General features: G+C 46.6%; 5 protein-coding genes across 5 annotated transcripts, besides 7 other annotated features; 2 read left to right on the top strand and 3 right to left on the bottom strand.

Annotated features, from left to right (window-relative positions):
* Nucleotides 1-209: 209 nt before the first annotated feature.
* On the top strand, nucleotides 210-4509 carry PVX_080240 (protein phosphatase 2c, putative). The gene is made up of 6 exons (XM_001613706.1): nucleotides 210-2787; nucleotides 2966-3091; nucleotides 3256-3319; nucleotides 3476-3744; nucleotides 3891-3980; nucleotides 4136-4509. The coding sequence occupies exons 1-6, from the start codon at nucleotides 1267-1269 to the stop codon at nucleotides 4169-4171; spliced, it is 2106 nt and encodes a 701-aa protein (XP_001613756.1). The 5' UTR covers nucleotides 210-1266; the 3' UTR covers nucleotides 4172-4509.
* Nucleotides 1075-1098: a microsatellite.
* Nucleotides 1161-1187: a microsatellite.
* Nucleotides 1971-1990: a microsatellite.
* Nucleotides 2164-2210: a microsatellite.
* Nucleotides 4510-5546: 1037 nt separating the features above from the next.
* On the bottom strand, nucleotides 5547-7616 carry PVX_080235 (hypothetical protein, conserved; the record flags this gene model as incomplete). The annotated part of the gene is made up of 1 exon (XM_001613705.1): nucleotides 5547-7616. The coding sequence occupies one exon, from the start codon at nucleotides 7614-7616 to the stop codon at nucleotides 5547-5549; it is 2070 nt and encodes a 689-aa protein (XP_001613755.1).
* Nucleotides 6014-6038: a microsatellite.
* Nucleotides 6094-6115: a microsatellite.
* A 1131-nt stretch (nucleotides 7617-8747) lies between the features above and the next one.
* PVX_080230 (U6 snRNA-associated Sm-like protein LSm4, putative) lies at nucleotides 8748-10013 on the top strand. The gene is made up of 3 exons (XM_001613704.1): nucleotides 8748-9095; nucleotides 9308-9472; nucleotides 9639-10013. The coding sequence occupies exons 1-3, from the start codon at nucleotides 9093-9095 to the stop codon at nucleotides 9780-9782; spliced, it is 312 nt and encodes a 103-aa protein (XP_001613754.1). The 5' UTR covers nucleotides 8748-9092; the 3' UTR covers nucleotides 9783-10013.
* Nucleotides 10014-10477: 464 nt separating this feature from the next.
* PVX_080225 (hypothetical protein, conserved) lies at nucleotides 10478-11449 on the bottom strand (the record flags this gene model as incomplete). Its single annotated transcript, XM_001613703.1, has 1 exon — nucleotides 10478-11449. The coding sequence occupies one exon, from the start codon at nucleotides 11447-11449 to the stop codon at nucleotides 10478-10480; it is 972 nt and encodes a 323-aa protein (XP_001613753.1).
* Nucleotides 11450-12303: 854 nt separating this feature from the next.
* PVX_080220 (phosphomethylpyrimidine kinase, putative) lies at nucleotides 12304-13549 on the bottom strand (the record flags this gene model as incomplete). The annotated part of the gene is made up of 1 exon (XM_001613702.1): nucleotides 12304-13549. The coding sequence occupies one exon, from the start codon at nucleotides 13547-13549 to the stop codon at nucleotides 12584-12586; it is 966 nt and encodes a 321-aa protein (XP_001613752.1). The 3' UTR covers nucleotides 12304-12583.
* Nucleotides 12744-12794: a microsatellite.
* Nucleotides 13550-13810: the final 261 nt, after the last annotated feature.

The raw sequence follows: 13810 nt of genomic DNA, 5'->3' as shown, positions 1-13810 counted from the left end.
ATAACCCAAAGGGGAGTTGCCCCATCTGCGCATGTGCATATGGAATTGTGATTGCCCCTCGGAATTTTTCCTCCCCCCTTCTTTTTTTTTTTCTGTTGCTTTATTTTTTCCCCAATTTTTTCCCCATTTGTTTCCACCTTTTTATTCCACCTTTTTTTTCTTTTTTTTTCCCACTTGATGCCACCATTTTTCCCCCTTTTTTTTTTTTTCCCAAATTTTTCCTTCCTTTTTTCCCCTTTTTGTTCCCCGAAAGGTATAGTATACCATCCCCACCCGTTCACCGCATGACCGTTTTGCAAGTTCCGCTGCAAGGAACATTTCCGCCAGCAGAGTAGAGGGCAACCCTTCCCATTTTGTGAAGTTGATGGCAATACGTCGTCCATGCGTCGCGCCCCTTCATTTTTGTAAATCCGCATATTTTCCCCTATCCCTTTTTAATTCTATTTTATTTTATTTTATTTTGGGACTTCATCTTAAACCGACCGCTTGGGGTGAGCACCCTTTTCTTATTTTGCCATTTTAACGTTTTACCATTTTAACGTTTTACCATTTTATCATTTTAACGTTTTACCGTTTTGCCATTTTACCATTTTACCACTTTACCGTTTTGTCATTTTTTTTTTTTCGTGCTTTGATATAACGTACAATTTTTCCCTTCTGCTGCCATGCGCATGTGTGTTTATAGGCACATGAGCGTACATGTAATGGCTACACGTATATGCATATGTATGTTTACACAAGTCGCGGCAAACGTGCAATCAGCACATATAGGCACATGTATGTACGTGTTGGGGCGGCATTGTAACATGCCATGAGAAAGATAACGTCGTTGTTGTTGCGTAGCTCCCACGTTTCGTCATTATCGCTGGCAGATAAGATAAGAGGGAACAATTTTTTTCTTTTTTTTTTTTTTCATAAAAATATTCACCCCCGCATGATGTTCTGAATGTGCGCGTAAAAACACAAGAGGGAGTCACCACAAGGTGAAGAAATGTGCCATTGTAAACAGGCGCAAACATGCCGTACCTTTTTGCACATATAACTGTATATCGCACGCATGCACGTTTATTTTTGTACACATAGGATTGGCTGTATGTGAGCGTGAAACGGCGGGCGCTCTTCAGTCATGCGATTTTCCCCTTTTTCCCGCACTCGCACTCGGTCGAATCGCGTGTGTATATACATGCAAACGTAGAGGCACGCGTGCGTATATATATATATAAACGTGCCCAACTTCCTTCGTGCGAACGGCGCATTTCATTACCCATGATGAATCCCAACGAGGGATCCGAGGAAAAGGCAGCCCAAAAGGGCTCGCAGGGGGGTACACCAAAGGGGGCCCAAACGGGGGAGCAGAAGAACGCATCGAAGGAAGCCCAAACGGGTGAAAAGGAAAACACACCGAAAGGGAACCCATCAGGTTTACAGAAAACGGAGGAGAGGAGGCCCTCCCAAGGTGACCCCAAACAGGACAACGCGGACGCGAACCAAGAAGACACGCAGAAAAACGTAAAGGATTACAATAACATTAATGACATCATCAGCTACATTATTAAAGTGGGTGTGTGGGAAATGTACACGTACGAGTGGCTAATGAATAGGAAAACCTTCCTTTACTACAATACGTACGTAGAGAATTATTTTTTTTACGACAAAAACAACAATTTGACGCCGTTTAATGAGAGGTACTTTTTTTTATATGTACTTACATTTGATAACACCGATTTTGTAGCTAGCTTTTTTTTTAAAAAAAATGAAAAAAAAAAAAAAAAAAAAAAAATTAAGCTGAGCAGTTACACAAAAACCATGCAAGGGAGGAGAAAAAAACAGGAAGATCGCTACACAGTCATTAACGATATGACCAAGTATATAGATGCTTATGATTACAAAACTTTATTTTTTTACAAAAGAAATCCATTTTATTGCTTTTCCGTAATTGATGGGCATAGAGGTATAAAGGCGTGCGAATATTGTATGACCCACATAGTGAAGAATATTATTTACTACTTTTATAACCAAGACAATGTCAGAGAGGATGAATTTAAACTTGGCTCCTCGTCTGCCACAAAGGATAGTAAGCAGGATCCCTCTGATGGTCCAAGTTGCGCGGAGAAAGGCGCTACGCACAAAAGGGAGGTTCAAGGCACGGCGGCCAAAGGACACACCCAGGAAGAAAGCCAAAAGGGTGAAAATAAAAACCGTGATGACAGCAGCTCCACGAGTTTCTCCCGCGAGGACTCTTCCACAGGGGATGATAAGAAAGGCTCGCCATCACGGAGCATCACACAAGAGAGCGAAAAGGAGGAAGGTAGAAGCAAGGACAAACGTATGATGGCAAAGGAACAAACTTCAAAAAGTAAGAAGAGAAAAATAGACAGCAGCGACATTACAGAAAGTGAAGAAAACCCATCGCAGAGAGAAAGCGAAGATGACGACGAGAAGCGTAGCGGAGAGAGCGTAAGCGCCGATTCGGATGAAAGCTCCTCGGAAGAAAAGGACCAGTGCACCCGTACCTCCATAATGGAGGATAGGGCAAAATCAAAGAGTGCCAACGCGAGCGGGAGTGAGCAGAAAAAACTTGTATTTTTAGAGGACCTCACAGATGAAGAAATTATAAATTGTATAAAACTGGCCTTCTTAAGGACAGACGAACAGTTCCTCAAAGTTTCGAAATTCCCGAACCATGGCTGCACGGTGGTTTCCCTCATCATCATAAAGAACAAGATGTTTATTGCCAACCTGGGGGACTGCCGGGCGATAGGCATCGTCAACGTGAACGACACATTGGTAAGTGCGGTGGAGTGGTGGAGCGGTGGAGCGGTAAAGCGGCGGAGCGGCGTGGCGGCGAGGCCCCCGCACGTATATACAAATGTCTACATAAATACGTGTGCATATATTTTGTCGCATTCATTTGCGCTTACACATGGCCTGCTTCGTTTCCCCCCCGCGGCGCGCCCCCTTGCAGAAACCTGAAATGCTGTCGCAAGACCATAAACCCAATGAGCCCAAGGAAAGGGAGCGGGTAAAAAAAATGGGAGGCGAAGTCATCTGCATGCAGAACGTGTTTCGAGTTAAGGCCAACGCGAAGAAGGTAACCAAAAAGATGAAAGGAATAAACCTCGTCTGTGTAGCCATGTGCGCATAGGAAAAGCACATCGAGGAAGACACAAGCGTGAATGCACTTCCCCCTCCCCCTCCAATACTTCCCTATTTGAGTACCACACAATGATCATTCGCGTGCACACCCTCGTGTAGACCACCTCGGACCCTTCCAGTTTGCTGGATCGCTTGCCAATGAAGGAGGAAGTTTACCTTGCGAGTACGTCGATGAAAGGAGCTCCGAAAAAGTGCGCCACATGTAGTTGTGCGTGTCGCGTTTAGATGTATATCACGCATGCATGTTTGTATGCACGCATGCTTGCATGTTTGTGTTTTCCCGTACTCACCGCGCCCCCACACCGTGCCGCAACCGCAGTTTCCAGAGCCATAGGAGACAAAGACTTCAAAGAAAACAACGTCGTGTCGGCCCTACCAGATGTCATATGCAGAGAGCTGTGCGACGCGGACAAAGGTGACAAGGAATTGGAAAAGGAAAATGTTGAAGAACCCGACTCGACGGTAAAAGTCAAAGTGGAAGAAGATTATTTCAAAGAAGATGAGCCTTTTTTTTTTTCCGCGGATGAGATGAATTACCTGTTTGTTGTTTTGGCTTGTGATGGAGTGTGGGACACCCTGTCCAATAAGGTACGTCCAAATGGGTTCCCCGGTGGGTAGTAGCCCCTATGCATTCTTTATAAATTTTACCAAGGGGTTCATTCTGTATAGAAGGACGTATACATACTCACACCGTTGCACATTTGTTCCCCCCTCTGCTTCTTCCTACGTTGCAGGACGTGGCCCAGATTTTGCAAACCTACCAGCACGACCCGGACAAGGCCTGCAGCGAAATTATAAAAACGGCGTTTGCCTGCGGAAGTCAGGTAATGCGAAGAAGCCCAAGTTGAGACTCCGCACGGGGTGAATCCTACCACCGTCGGGACTGCATCGCTTTAATTAGCGTACCATCCAAATGGTTGAAATGCGTACCGTACATATGGCTGAAATGCGTACGTGCCCACTTTGCTTTTCCCCGCAGGATAACATAACCGCCATTGTGTTGAAATTTTTCTGAGTTGGGAGGAACTGGGCTGGAGTTTTCTTTTGGGTGAAATGGTCGCCCTGTGAGCTGAAGGGAGGTACCTTCGAAAGTTTTGTACAAGCCGGTGTGCTGCGCTGTGTTTCCCTTTTCCCCTTTCGAAGGGGAAGACGGCAGCAGAAGTGAGGGCGAACATATTGGGATGCTACAAGAAGGAACAGAAGGGGGAGCAACAGTCGTGGATAAACTATTGGGGGATCGCCAACCCTTTTATTAACCACGAAGTTGCGCAATTGAAATCTGGTGTCCCTTTTTTTTTTTTTGCTTTTGGAAAATTATGTAAAGGAGAAACCTAACAGATGGGAATTTATTTCATGACGGTTAGGTGGCACTCTTCTTCTTTTTCCCCTTTGCATTGCACAGATAAGTTTTCCATTTGAATTTTTGCCCCTTTCCAATTTGTGCCTCCCGTTCGAAGTCGTCCGCTTGTGCTGCCCCCTCAGCGTCAGCCGCTTCCTACCGCGCACCTTGCACTGCCCAGTTTTTATTACGCTGGAATGGACCCCCCTCCCCAGTAACCCCGTTGGAAGAAATACTAGGTGATGGAAAACACGGGGGGGGGCCTCCAAACGGATAGCGAAACGGTGCCACCATGTTAATGAAGAGAAGGTATAACGTAAGTGGAGGCGCAGACGTGACTGCCTGTTCTCTTCGTAAGAACAGCGCGGATAGCCCCCTTCGTGGATGGAGTGCCTCAAAAACGGCAAAGCTTCTCAAATTGCAGAGGGCACGTTTGTTGATGAGCCTGTTGCAGTTCTTCCGAATGTGACAAATGTAGAAGAAAGAAAAGGGAAAAATGAAAGGAAAAAAAAAATTAAAACGTTAGTAGCCGACCTATCAAAATGGCAGAAGAGAATATCTGCAAATTTTTAAGCCCCAATTCGTTCCCCAGTTTGGCCCTTTTTTAAACTCGGCGAAAGTGTGCATAAGGATGTACACCCCTGTGTTTGTTTCCCCACCCGCTGTGTGTGTGTTTGTGTGCCTGTTTGTGTGTGTATGCCTGTTTGTGTGCGTGTGCCTGTTTGTGTGTGTGTGCCTGTTTGCGTGCCACCGCACGTAGGCCCACGCGCACACTTACACGCACATACCCGTCTGTATTGCTACCGTTGTACTTTGTTTATACGTAATTAAAACAAAAGTTTTTGCGGCCCTTGCACGTGTGCATTCGTAGCAAAATGGCACGCGTACAAAGGCGCGCACACAAAATGAATTGTGGCTTTAATTAAAGTAAAACACGTTTGAAAAAGGCTTGTAATTTTGAACACCTGGGTCACGCGCGTTGGTGCGAAAGTCACAGCTGCGTCGGCAAGTGGCACCAACGGCATAGCTGCTCCGGCAAGTGGCACGAACGTCACAGCTGCTTCACCCCGCTCGCGCGCAAGTACTTCTCCATGGATGCAATGAACCAGGAGAAAAAAGTGGTGATTAAGCTGCCGGAGCGCGGGTCGGGGAAAACATTCTGATAAATCAGCGGATGGATGTCAGCAGAATAGTAGGGCATTTCGAAGGAGAAATATTTCCAGGAGCAAATAAACAAATCCCGTATCTTCGCGAGAGACAGGTGGAGGAACAGCTGCACGAGTTCGTAGTCCAGCGCGAGTTCGTTGTCCAGCGCGAGTTCGTTGTCCAGCGCGAGTTCGTTGTCCAGCGCGAGTTCGTTGTCCCGCGCGACTTCGCCGTTGCGTCCGCCGCGACTCACTTGGGCGGGGTCAGCCAAATCATCCCCATGTGGGTCGCCTTCCGCAGCGTCACCTTCAGCAGCGTCCCCGTTGGCTTTTCCCCTCGCGCTCCCCTCCGCCAACTTGCCGCGAACCCCCTCAGTCGGCTCGTACATCACAGCGAAGCAGAAATCCACCGGAATGGATTTCCTCCCGGGGGAGGGAATCAGAACGTCGCTTATGAGGAACTCCAGACACTTGTGGTTTATATCCGTGCAGTGAATTTTAATTTTCTTTCTCTTCCCCATCACGCTGGGAAGCTGTATTGCCAAATTATTATTTCTGTCTTTCAAATTATTTGCTTGTTCAGCCAGGATGCAGAAAATCGATTTATCTATCAGTACCCACTGTGCAGTTGTCAATTTGGCGTGCACTTTTTTGGCTTGCTCGAAAAAAATATTTTCTGGAATTATTCTTTCAGGAAAAGTGTTTCCCCCCCATGCGGGATTTCCCTTCGTTTGCCTTTTTAATTCGTTCTTTAGTTGTACGTTTAAAGGGCACAAATCAAACTGGATGGCGTAGTTGTTTTCGATCAAGTGCGCAGCTATTCCTTCGAACTCGACGGAAATGACGCTCAGGCTGTCTAGCAGGTGGAATATTTTTATTTCTTCTTCCTTCCCATTTGGGTAGTAAAAAGAGTAGCTCTGTTTAGATGTTCCACGCTCACCCTTAAGGAATGTGTGCTCTTCATTCGGTTTGCCTCCATCCGATTTGCAGCTACTGCTGTGTGCATTTTGTGCACCCTCTGATGGGTCATCACTTTTGTGTTCTTCACTAAGAGGAGGAACCATTTCGCCTATGCCCTGCCTTTGGGTCGGTTTATGCCTAAATAGCGAGTCGTCAATAGGGGAACCGCTAGCCTGGTTATTCATGCCCCCCTTTAGGTCCTTCTCCAACCCAGCTAGCGAAAAAGTAACATGCGCATACTGCGATTTGAAGGGGGAGAAGGAGGGGTAGGGAGGCCAGGAGAGAAAAATCGGGTTGGAGGAAAAGTTCCAAAAATAGGAAGGCAAAAAAAAATACTCAACGGACACCTCCGTAACGTAGGGGAAATTATTATCAAGTTGTAAATAATCAATTTCGAAATATTTTTTATTTAACACTTTCCAGTATTGAATAAGTTGGTTGATGAAATGTAAAAAATATTTCTGCGCAACTATGCCGTTTATGGAGTTAATCTGCTTTTTTGTCTCTTCACATAATTTTCGCAACATCTGTAGGAGTTCCTTCCTGGTCGTAACGGCGATGCAGATGTCCTGCTTGTCAGCTTTTAAATCCCTCACATAGTTACACTTATTTAGGGTTAAATACCTAGTGCCCTTATCATAATTAAGAGTGCCTAACATAAGGTCAAATAAAACCATCAACTCTTTTAAATCCTCCTCGACCTTCACTCTGTATTCCTCCCCTTGTGTCCATTCTTTATCATTTTTTAAATTCTCATCATTGCTTTTTATTTGAATCGTTTTTTCCATTGCAGAACAGAATAGCTGTGCATACTGTTGTAGATTTTTCATATTTTTATTTTCTTCATCTGGTATTTGTTCGAAAACGCAGGACCCATCTGGTAGATATCTGAGCAGTCTGTAGTCCCCCTCTCCATATGCCTCCACCTTCAAATTGATATCGCTAAATTTTTCCCTCTGCTTTTCATTCTTGTTCGTCTTGTCACCCCCCTTCTCGACTTCTTTGTCTTCCTTCATTTTGTGGCTCTCAAAAGGGGAAGCGAAAAATTCGTCTCGCCCTTACAGGTGTGTTGTACTCAGCTGCGCTGTTTTAGTTTCCCCTTCTATGTGTGCCTCTTCGTAACTTACGTTACTGGCTCGATGGGAGAGGGGGCTAAGTGGTCAGACACCCGTCGCGTAAGTGAACTATCTGTGAGTGCGTACCCCTTTGTAGGAACAGCCCCACGGCGGAATCCCACGGAGAGGCTTCCTCCTACGCGGTGAATTACTTCCTGTCGCGCTGCACCTTGGGGGTACCCGCAACAGCATGGTGTGCAGAGAAGTACATACAAGACGGTGCGTGTGTACGTGTGAGCGTGTGTACAACCCCCCTGACAGAACCCATTCAAATGATTCCCTCACTTCGATCGAAAGGGGTGCCCATATGTTGAGATACACCTACACATACATGCACGCGCTCATTTCAGGAATTATTTCTTTGCCGAGCCGCACGCACTTTTTCTATATGGGCAGTGACACAAATGGTGGGATGGCGGAATGGCGGAATCGCGGCTGGGACGAAATGGGGAGAGTCGCTCGTAGACACGCGGGAGGGGGGGAATCTTCCACGTTTCTACCACGCCTCTTCAACCGTTTGGCATTTTTATGCGCACATTTCTGCAGAGGAGGCATTGCTCACTTGAATACGGAAGAGCCGATTAAATGGGTAATGACGCCGCTCCATATGCAAAGGCATAATCGCATGAACTGTTGGGGCGTACCTGTGGGAACAAATTCGCGGGGCACCACTCGGGTGTTGCGTTCGCAGCGCTGTGTACGATGGGGGTAGCGGCTAGTAGGTAGTTATTGTAGGCATCGCTTTCAGGCAGCGCTTGTGGGCCACCAACTCGCAGCCGCCGCGCCTACTCACCCGTCCGTTCTGTTCGCGCGGTTACGCATCCGTGCACGCAAACGCTTTTTTTTAAACTCTCCATTTGGCGTTCCATCCAAGGAGATGCCATTCCGGCGTTTCACTTTGCAACATTTCTTTGTGCAGCATATCCCCTGGCAGCGTTTCATTCTTTGGCTGCGAAATGTGACGCTGATTTTTTTTTTTTTTTTTTTAAGCCCCCCTAAAAAAGGATCTCCACGGAGGGGACGTTTTCATATGCACAAGTGTGAGTTAAAATTTCAGATTCGATGAAACTTCCAACAAAACTTACAATTACCGTTTCGTTTAAAATTCATTTTGTTTCCCCTCCAGTTAGCATTCACTTAGCCATGCAGAGGAAACCCATGCCAAGATAGCACCCATGCGATAACCACAAGTTTTAAAAGAGCTAGCCAACCATTTGAGAGGCATACACTACTACAGAGGAGAGGCAACAAATCAACACAGCTACGTTCTACCCCCTTTAGGTTAATTTATCTCTTCCGTTTGGCTGCCCTCCTGCGTAGTTATCAACCAAAAAGTACATTCGATCGTTTTTGCCGTACTAGTGAAGGGAGTAAAAAATGGTAAAGTGAAAAAATGGGATAGCAATGCCACAGAAATTGATGGGCGATGCCTTGAAAACCATATGCATGCTGCGCATTCGCCTATACTATGAAGAGCAGCCTCCTTTGGGGACGCTCAAAATGGGGGCTACACACCCCATGCGCTCATGTAGCATTGCATACCTGTAGATATGTGAGTAGATATTTCCTCATGTCCCTCCCCCTATTCGCAGCTTTTTTTTACCTTTTTTCAACAACTGGCAGAGAAAAACCACCACGTGACGGTCGAACTGAAAAATGATTTGCAAATATCTGGGGTGCTGCACTCGGTAGACCAATATCTGAACATCAAATTGACCAATGTGACTGTGAACCACCCGGAGAAGTATCCTCACTTGGTGGGTATCTCTGGGGAGACGCCTCGTCTGCCTGCTGGAATGGCGAAACGGGGCAGCGAGTGGGTGTCCCGAGGGAGCACCTCCTGACCACTTCATCACCTCATTGCCTCGCCACCCCATTGCCACGCCGCCTGACCACCACGCCGCTTCCCCCCCCCTCGCGCAGCTGTCCATCAAGTCCTGCTTCGTGCGGGGCTCTGTCGTGAGGTACGTTTTCCTGCCGTCCAAGGAAATCGACGTGGAGAAGTTACACCACATGTGCAGGAAGGAAGCCAAGATGACTTCGGAGAAGGAGAAGGAGAGGAAGTGACGGGGCGGGGCAAATAGATGTCACATGGCGATGCCGCTCCCCCCCCCACTTCCTCCAAATGACGGCCACAAGCAACAAAAAACGCGATATGGCCAAACGTTTGTGGCAAAACGGGGTCAGTCATCCTTAGGAGCGCAAAGCAGTTTTGGTCGCCACCCCTTAGCCCCACGTGTATCATTTTTTTTTTTTTTTTTGTCCTTCATTTTGCACATTTTTTTTACAATAACTTTTAAAAACAGCGTCATTGTTAAATTGGTTTAACAAAAGCAACCTTTTACGTCGGCCGCCACTATGCGATAGGGAGCGCACAAACAGGTAAACTTACACATGTAAAGGGGTTTACGCAAAAATGCAAGCGTGTGAAAATACGTATACATTCGTGCAAACTTTGCAACACAAAAAATGAAGGACAGTTAAAAGGTGTGAAAAAAAAAGTTCCCCTTCCGTTTCACCTTTCGGCATGGGAGCAAAAAGTGTGGCTTCGGTCATCATATTCCTCTTCCATAGAACATGGTCTGCTGATACACTGCGCCCGTTTCGTTAATGGGTGTGTTCCGTTTGTGAGAATGGACTGTGCCTGGTGATATGTTCCCAGGGGGGGGGGTTCCCTTTCGAGGCTACTCCCCCCCACGGCAAGCATGCGTACATACATGCATAGTACATACGTACGAACGCACATATATATATACGCACACTCAGTGCTGCCTGGCCCAGCCGAGCAACTGCGGGAGCAACAAATTGGCTGCCTTCTGAAAAAGCAGAAATTCGGAAAAGGGAGAGCTGACATGGAGTTCCTCAAAATTGTTCTTCTTCTCGTCACTCAAGTTGTTAATCTGGAGACTCTGGTTAACTTCCACATCGAGGCTATTCACTTCTCCCAAGTTGCCATCCGGGTTGGCGGCAGACGGCTGGTACTTGTAACGTATCACTATGTGGTCCTTCTTCTCCTTGTGCCTATCGATTATTAGGCAGTTGTTGTTGCTGCCCTTGACACATATGGGCGTCTTTATCTTCTCCGCGTCCTTGAGGGAGAGCAAATGGGCCAAACTGTTGATTTTGAGTATTATGCTCATTTTGTTGCCTTTGTCGTACCTATTCGAGTTGCTGTGTTTTTTCATGAAGACAAATTGGAACCCCCCCTTTCCATAGATGGTCACTTTGTTTTTATTAACGATGTAGTCTGGGTATATTGGCTTTATTAGGCACATGGCCGAGCTGCCAAAAATGCTAAAGTATTGGTACGTCGTGTTGGCGGTGGCAGCAGAAGCAGCGGCAGAGGCGGAAGTGGCCATGGCCGGGTTGTCCACACCTTCGGCATTCACTCCATAGTTGTACTTCATCGGGTGATAACTGTTCGGCTGATTTTCGTAATTAAAACTCATCCCGTTTGGCGAGCCACTCGCGTTATTTTCATGGCTGTTCATTTGCATGTTCATATAATTGGGGGGCACATTACCGTACATCCCTGGGGTGAACACCCTATTTTTGTATGTGTTGTAGGTACTCCTTTGGGTCAGTTTGGTCAAGTCTGTGCTGCTTTCATGGGTTCTGTATATGGGGTGGGGAACTTCCCCTTTTCCTCTGCTCAAAGGCCCAGGAATGAAGCTGCTGTACAGCTTTGCCTGCACATTGGCGCGCAGCCGCTTCTTTAGGTAGCTCCCCTGCATGGTGTATCTTTCTCTAAGCAGTGGCGGGGGTGGGTAGCTATGCGTAGGTAACTACACTGGGCGGAGTAGCTGCGCGGAGTAGCTGCGCGGCTAACTACACAAACTGCCAACACCTCGCGGGGGGAAACTTCCCAGCGCGGATAATTCTCGCCTGTGCTTACGGATTTGCAAAAACTGGGGTGGGAGGGCCTACTCAGAAATGTTCCCTCCTTTTAGCAACGTGCCGCTTTTCCAACTTTGCAATGCCGTCCCCTTTGCGCTTTTATTTTTCTGCGTTCGGTTTGCGGCGACTGGTCGGGTTTTGTTTCAGCTGACGGGTGGGAGGCTAAATCGCGTTGGGAATTTTTTTTTTTTTTTTTGTTCCTCTTCCTTCCCTTTTGTGCCTCTTCCCTTTTGCACCCTTAAAACGTTTTCACGCTGACGTGGCTAAACATGTTTGTTGGGCAGAATCGCCATTTTGAAGACCTCTCCGGGTTGCATTTCCCACATGTGTATTTTTTTTCAAGGGGGCTGCTTTTTCCCCGCCGTGGGGAGCGCCATAGGCGGGGTTAAGAGTATCCGTGGTGCGACATGACAAAGTGGGGTATATATGCACACATGGGGGGAACAAACAGAACGGTGTGCAAATCGTTTAAGCGGGTCTCTCACCACCCTGCTTGAGAAAATATCCCACCAAGGAGCAGCGTATCTTCGGTGAAACGTTAAGGGGAAGTGAAAAGCCCCTCTAATTTGGGGGGGTAAACGTTCGGCTCACCCTACATGAAGGTTACCTACATGCATTTTTTGTGCCACGAATGGAGGGGAAAAAAAAATAAAATAATAAAATAAAAATAAATTAATAAGTAAAGGAAAAGGGCCCATAAAGGGGGACTACAAAGGTACGGACAAAACATCGCACAGGGAGATATTGTCCCGTGAGGAGGGGGAAGAAAAAAAGAAAGGTCAAATGGTAAACGTGCACATAAATGTGCAGACGTTCCTACACACACACGTATATGTATACGTATACACATTTGCATGGTGAACCAAATGGAAACCCCCTCCATGTTGAGGAATAAAAAAAAAAGAGGCATAAATAAACGCCACAAAAAAAATTCAGCCCCGACCGCCGCGATCGCCTCGACCGCCCCTGCGCTAAGGGGAACCCTGAACGATGGGTATAACGTCGAGGTCCGTAAAAGTTGGCAACTCTTGAGATGCCCTCAAATGGTTCAGCCCCAGACTTTTACCCCCAAAGGGGTAGGCATATCTGATGCAGTTGTAAATGTACTTTTTGGACTCTATGCAAGATTGCAAAATGTTATGCTCCTTTGCCAAGTAGCACGCTATGGCTGTGGATAGGGTACAGCCCGTTCCGTGTATGTCTAGCCCTGGCTTCCGCTTAGACCTCAGTTTGTACACGTCATATAGGTAGGTTACTCCCCCTGCATCCATCTGTGCTGCTTCCCCCCCAGGTGTACTTCCAACCCTCCTGATGCACAAATGGTCGACTGCGTACACCTCATTCTCCTCCGCGGAATTCTCCCCCACGTTGCAGCTCTTAAACAAACAGGCATTTATGTTTAGCTTTTCCGTCACCAATTTGCACAGCTCAGTCATGTTCGCCTTGGATAAATCCATTTGGCAGTCTAGTGCCTCGAGGATGACTTTACACTCGTAAAAGTTAGGCGTAATTATACAGCTTATAGGACATATTAAATCGAGAGCAAATTTTATGTATTCAAGATTTTCCACTAGGAGACACCCACTACTTGATACAAACACTGGGTCGAAAACTACTAGCAGTTTTTTCCCCCTCTTTTTGTTCATATTTATTATGTACTCATGGACTAAGGAGATGACTTTCTTGGAATATAAAACTCCCAGCTTCACCACGTCGATGGCCACATCTGCGAAAATGCTATCCAACTGCTCCACGATGAAGCTTTCCTCAATTTCTACAATCCTTTTAACCTCCTTAGTGTTCTGGGCTGTTAAAACGACGAACGCAGTACAACAGTGGCATCCTAACCCCATTGCCGTTTTTATATCTGCCTGCATGCCCGCTCCGCCACAGCTGTCACTCCCCGCTATGCTTAAAATGTTGCTTACGCCTTCCATGATGGGAAGCCAAATGTTCGCATAAAAGGAGAAGGCGAAAGGGAAAGCAAAAACGACAGCAAAAGCGACAGCGAAAGCGACAACTTTATGGCTGCTTCGTAATGAACTGCTTTGCCCTAATAGAGGTTACAATTTTGTAGCTAGCCAGCTAGCTAAAAAAAAAAAAAAAAAAAAAAAAAATCGCTTCTTCTGTGGGTAAATTTGCACAAAGTGAAGCGAATAAATTTGTGTACTACCTGCAAAGGTGCAGTTATTTTAAAG

Source organism: Plasmodium vivax, chromosome 10 (assembly GCF_000002415.2).
Source record: "Plasmodium vivax chromosome 10, whole genome shotgun sequence".
Classification (NCBI taxonomy): domain Eukaryota; phylum Apicomplexa; class Aconoidasida; order Haemosporida; family Plasmodiidae; genus Plasmodium; species Plasmodium vivax.
This window is presented reverse-complemented; position numbering and strand designations above follow the sequence as displayed.

Bases quoted from the DNA above. Each gene is read 5' to 3' on its own strand.
- PVX_080240 (XM_001613706.1), top strand. From the start codon at position 1,267: ATGATGAATCCCAACGAGGGATCCGAGGAAAAGGCAGCCCAAAAGGGC. The intron at 3,092-3,255 runs GTAACCAAAAAG...ACCCTCGTGTAG, and splicing joins TTAAGGCCAACGCGAAGAAG to ACCACCTCGGACCCTTCCAG. The intron at 3,320-3,475 runs GTACGTCGATGA...CCGCAACCGCAG, and splicing joins GGAGGAAGTTTACCTTGCGA to TTTCCAGAGCCATAGGAGAC.
- PVX_080230 (XM_001613704.1), top strand. The intron at 9,473-9,638 runs GTGGGTATCTCT...CCCCTCGCGCAG, and splicing joins CGGAGAAGTATCCTCACTTG to CTGTCCATCAAGTCCTGCTT.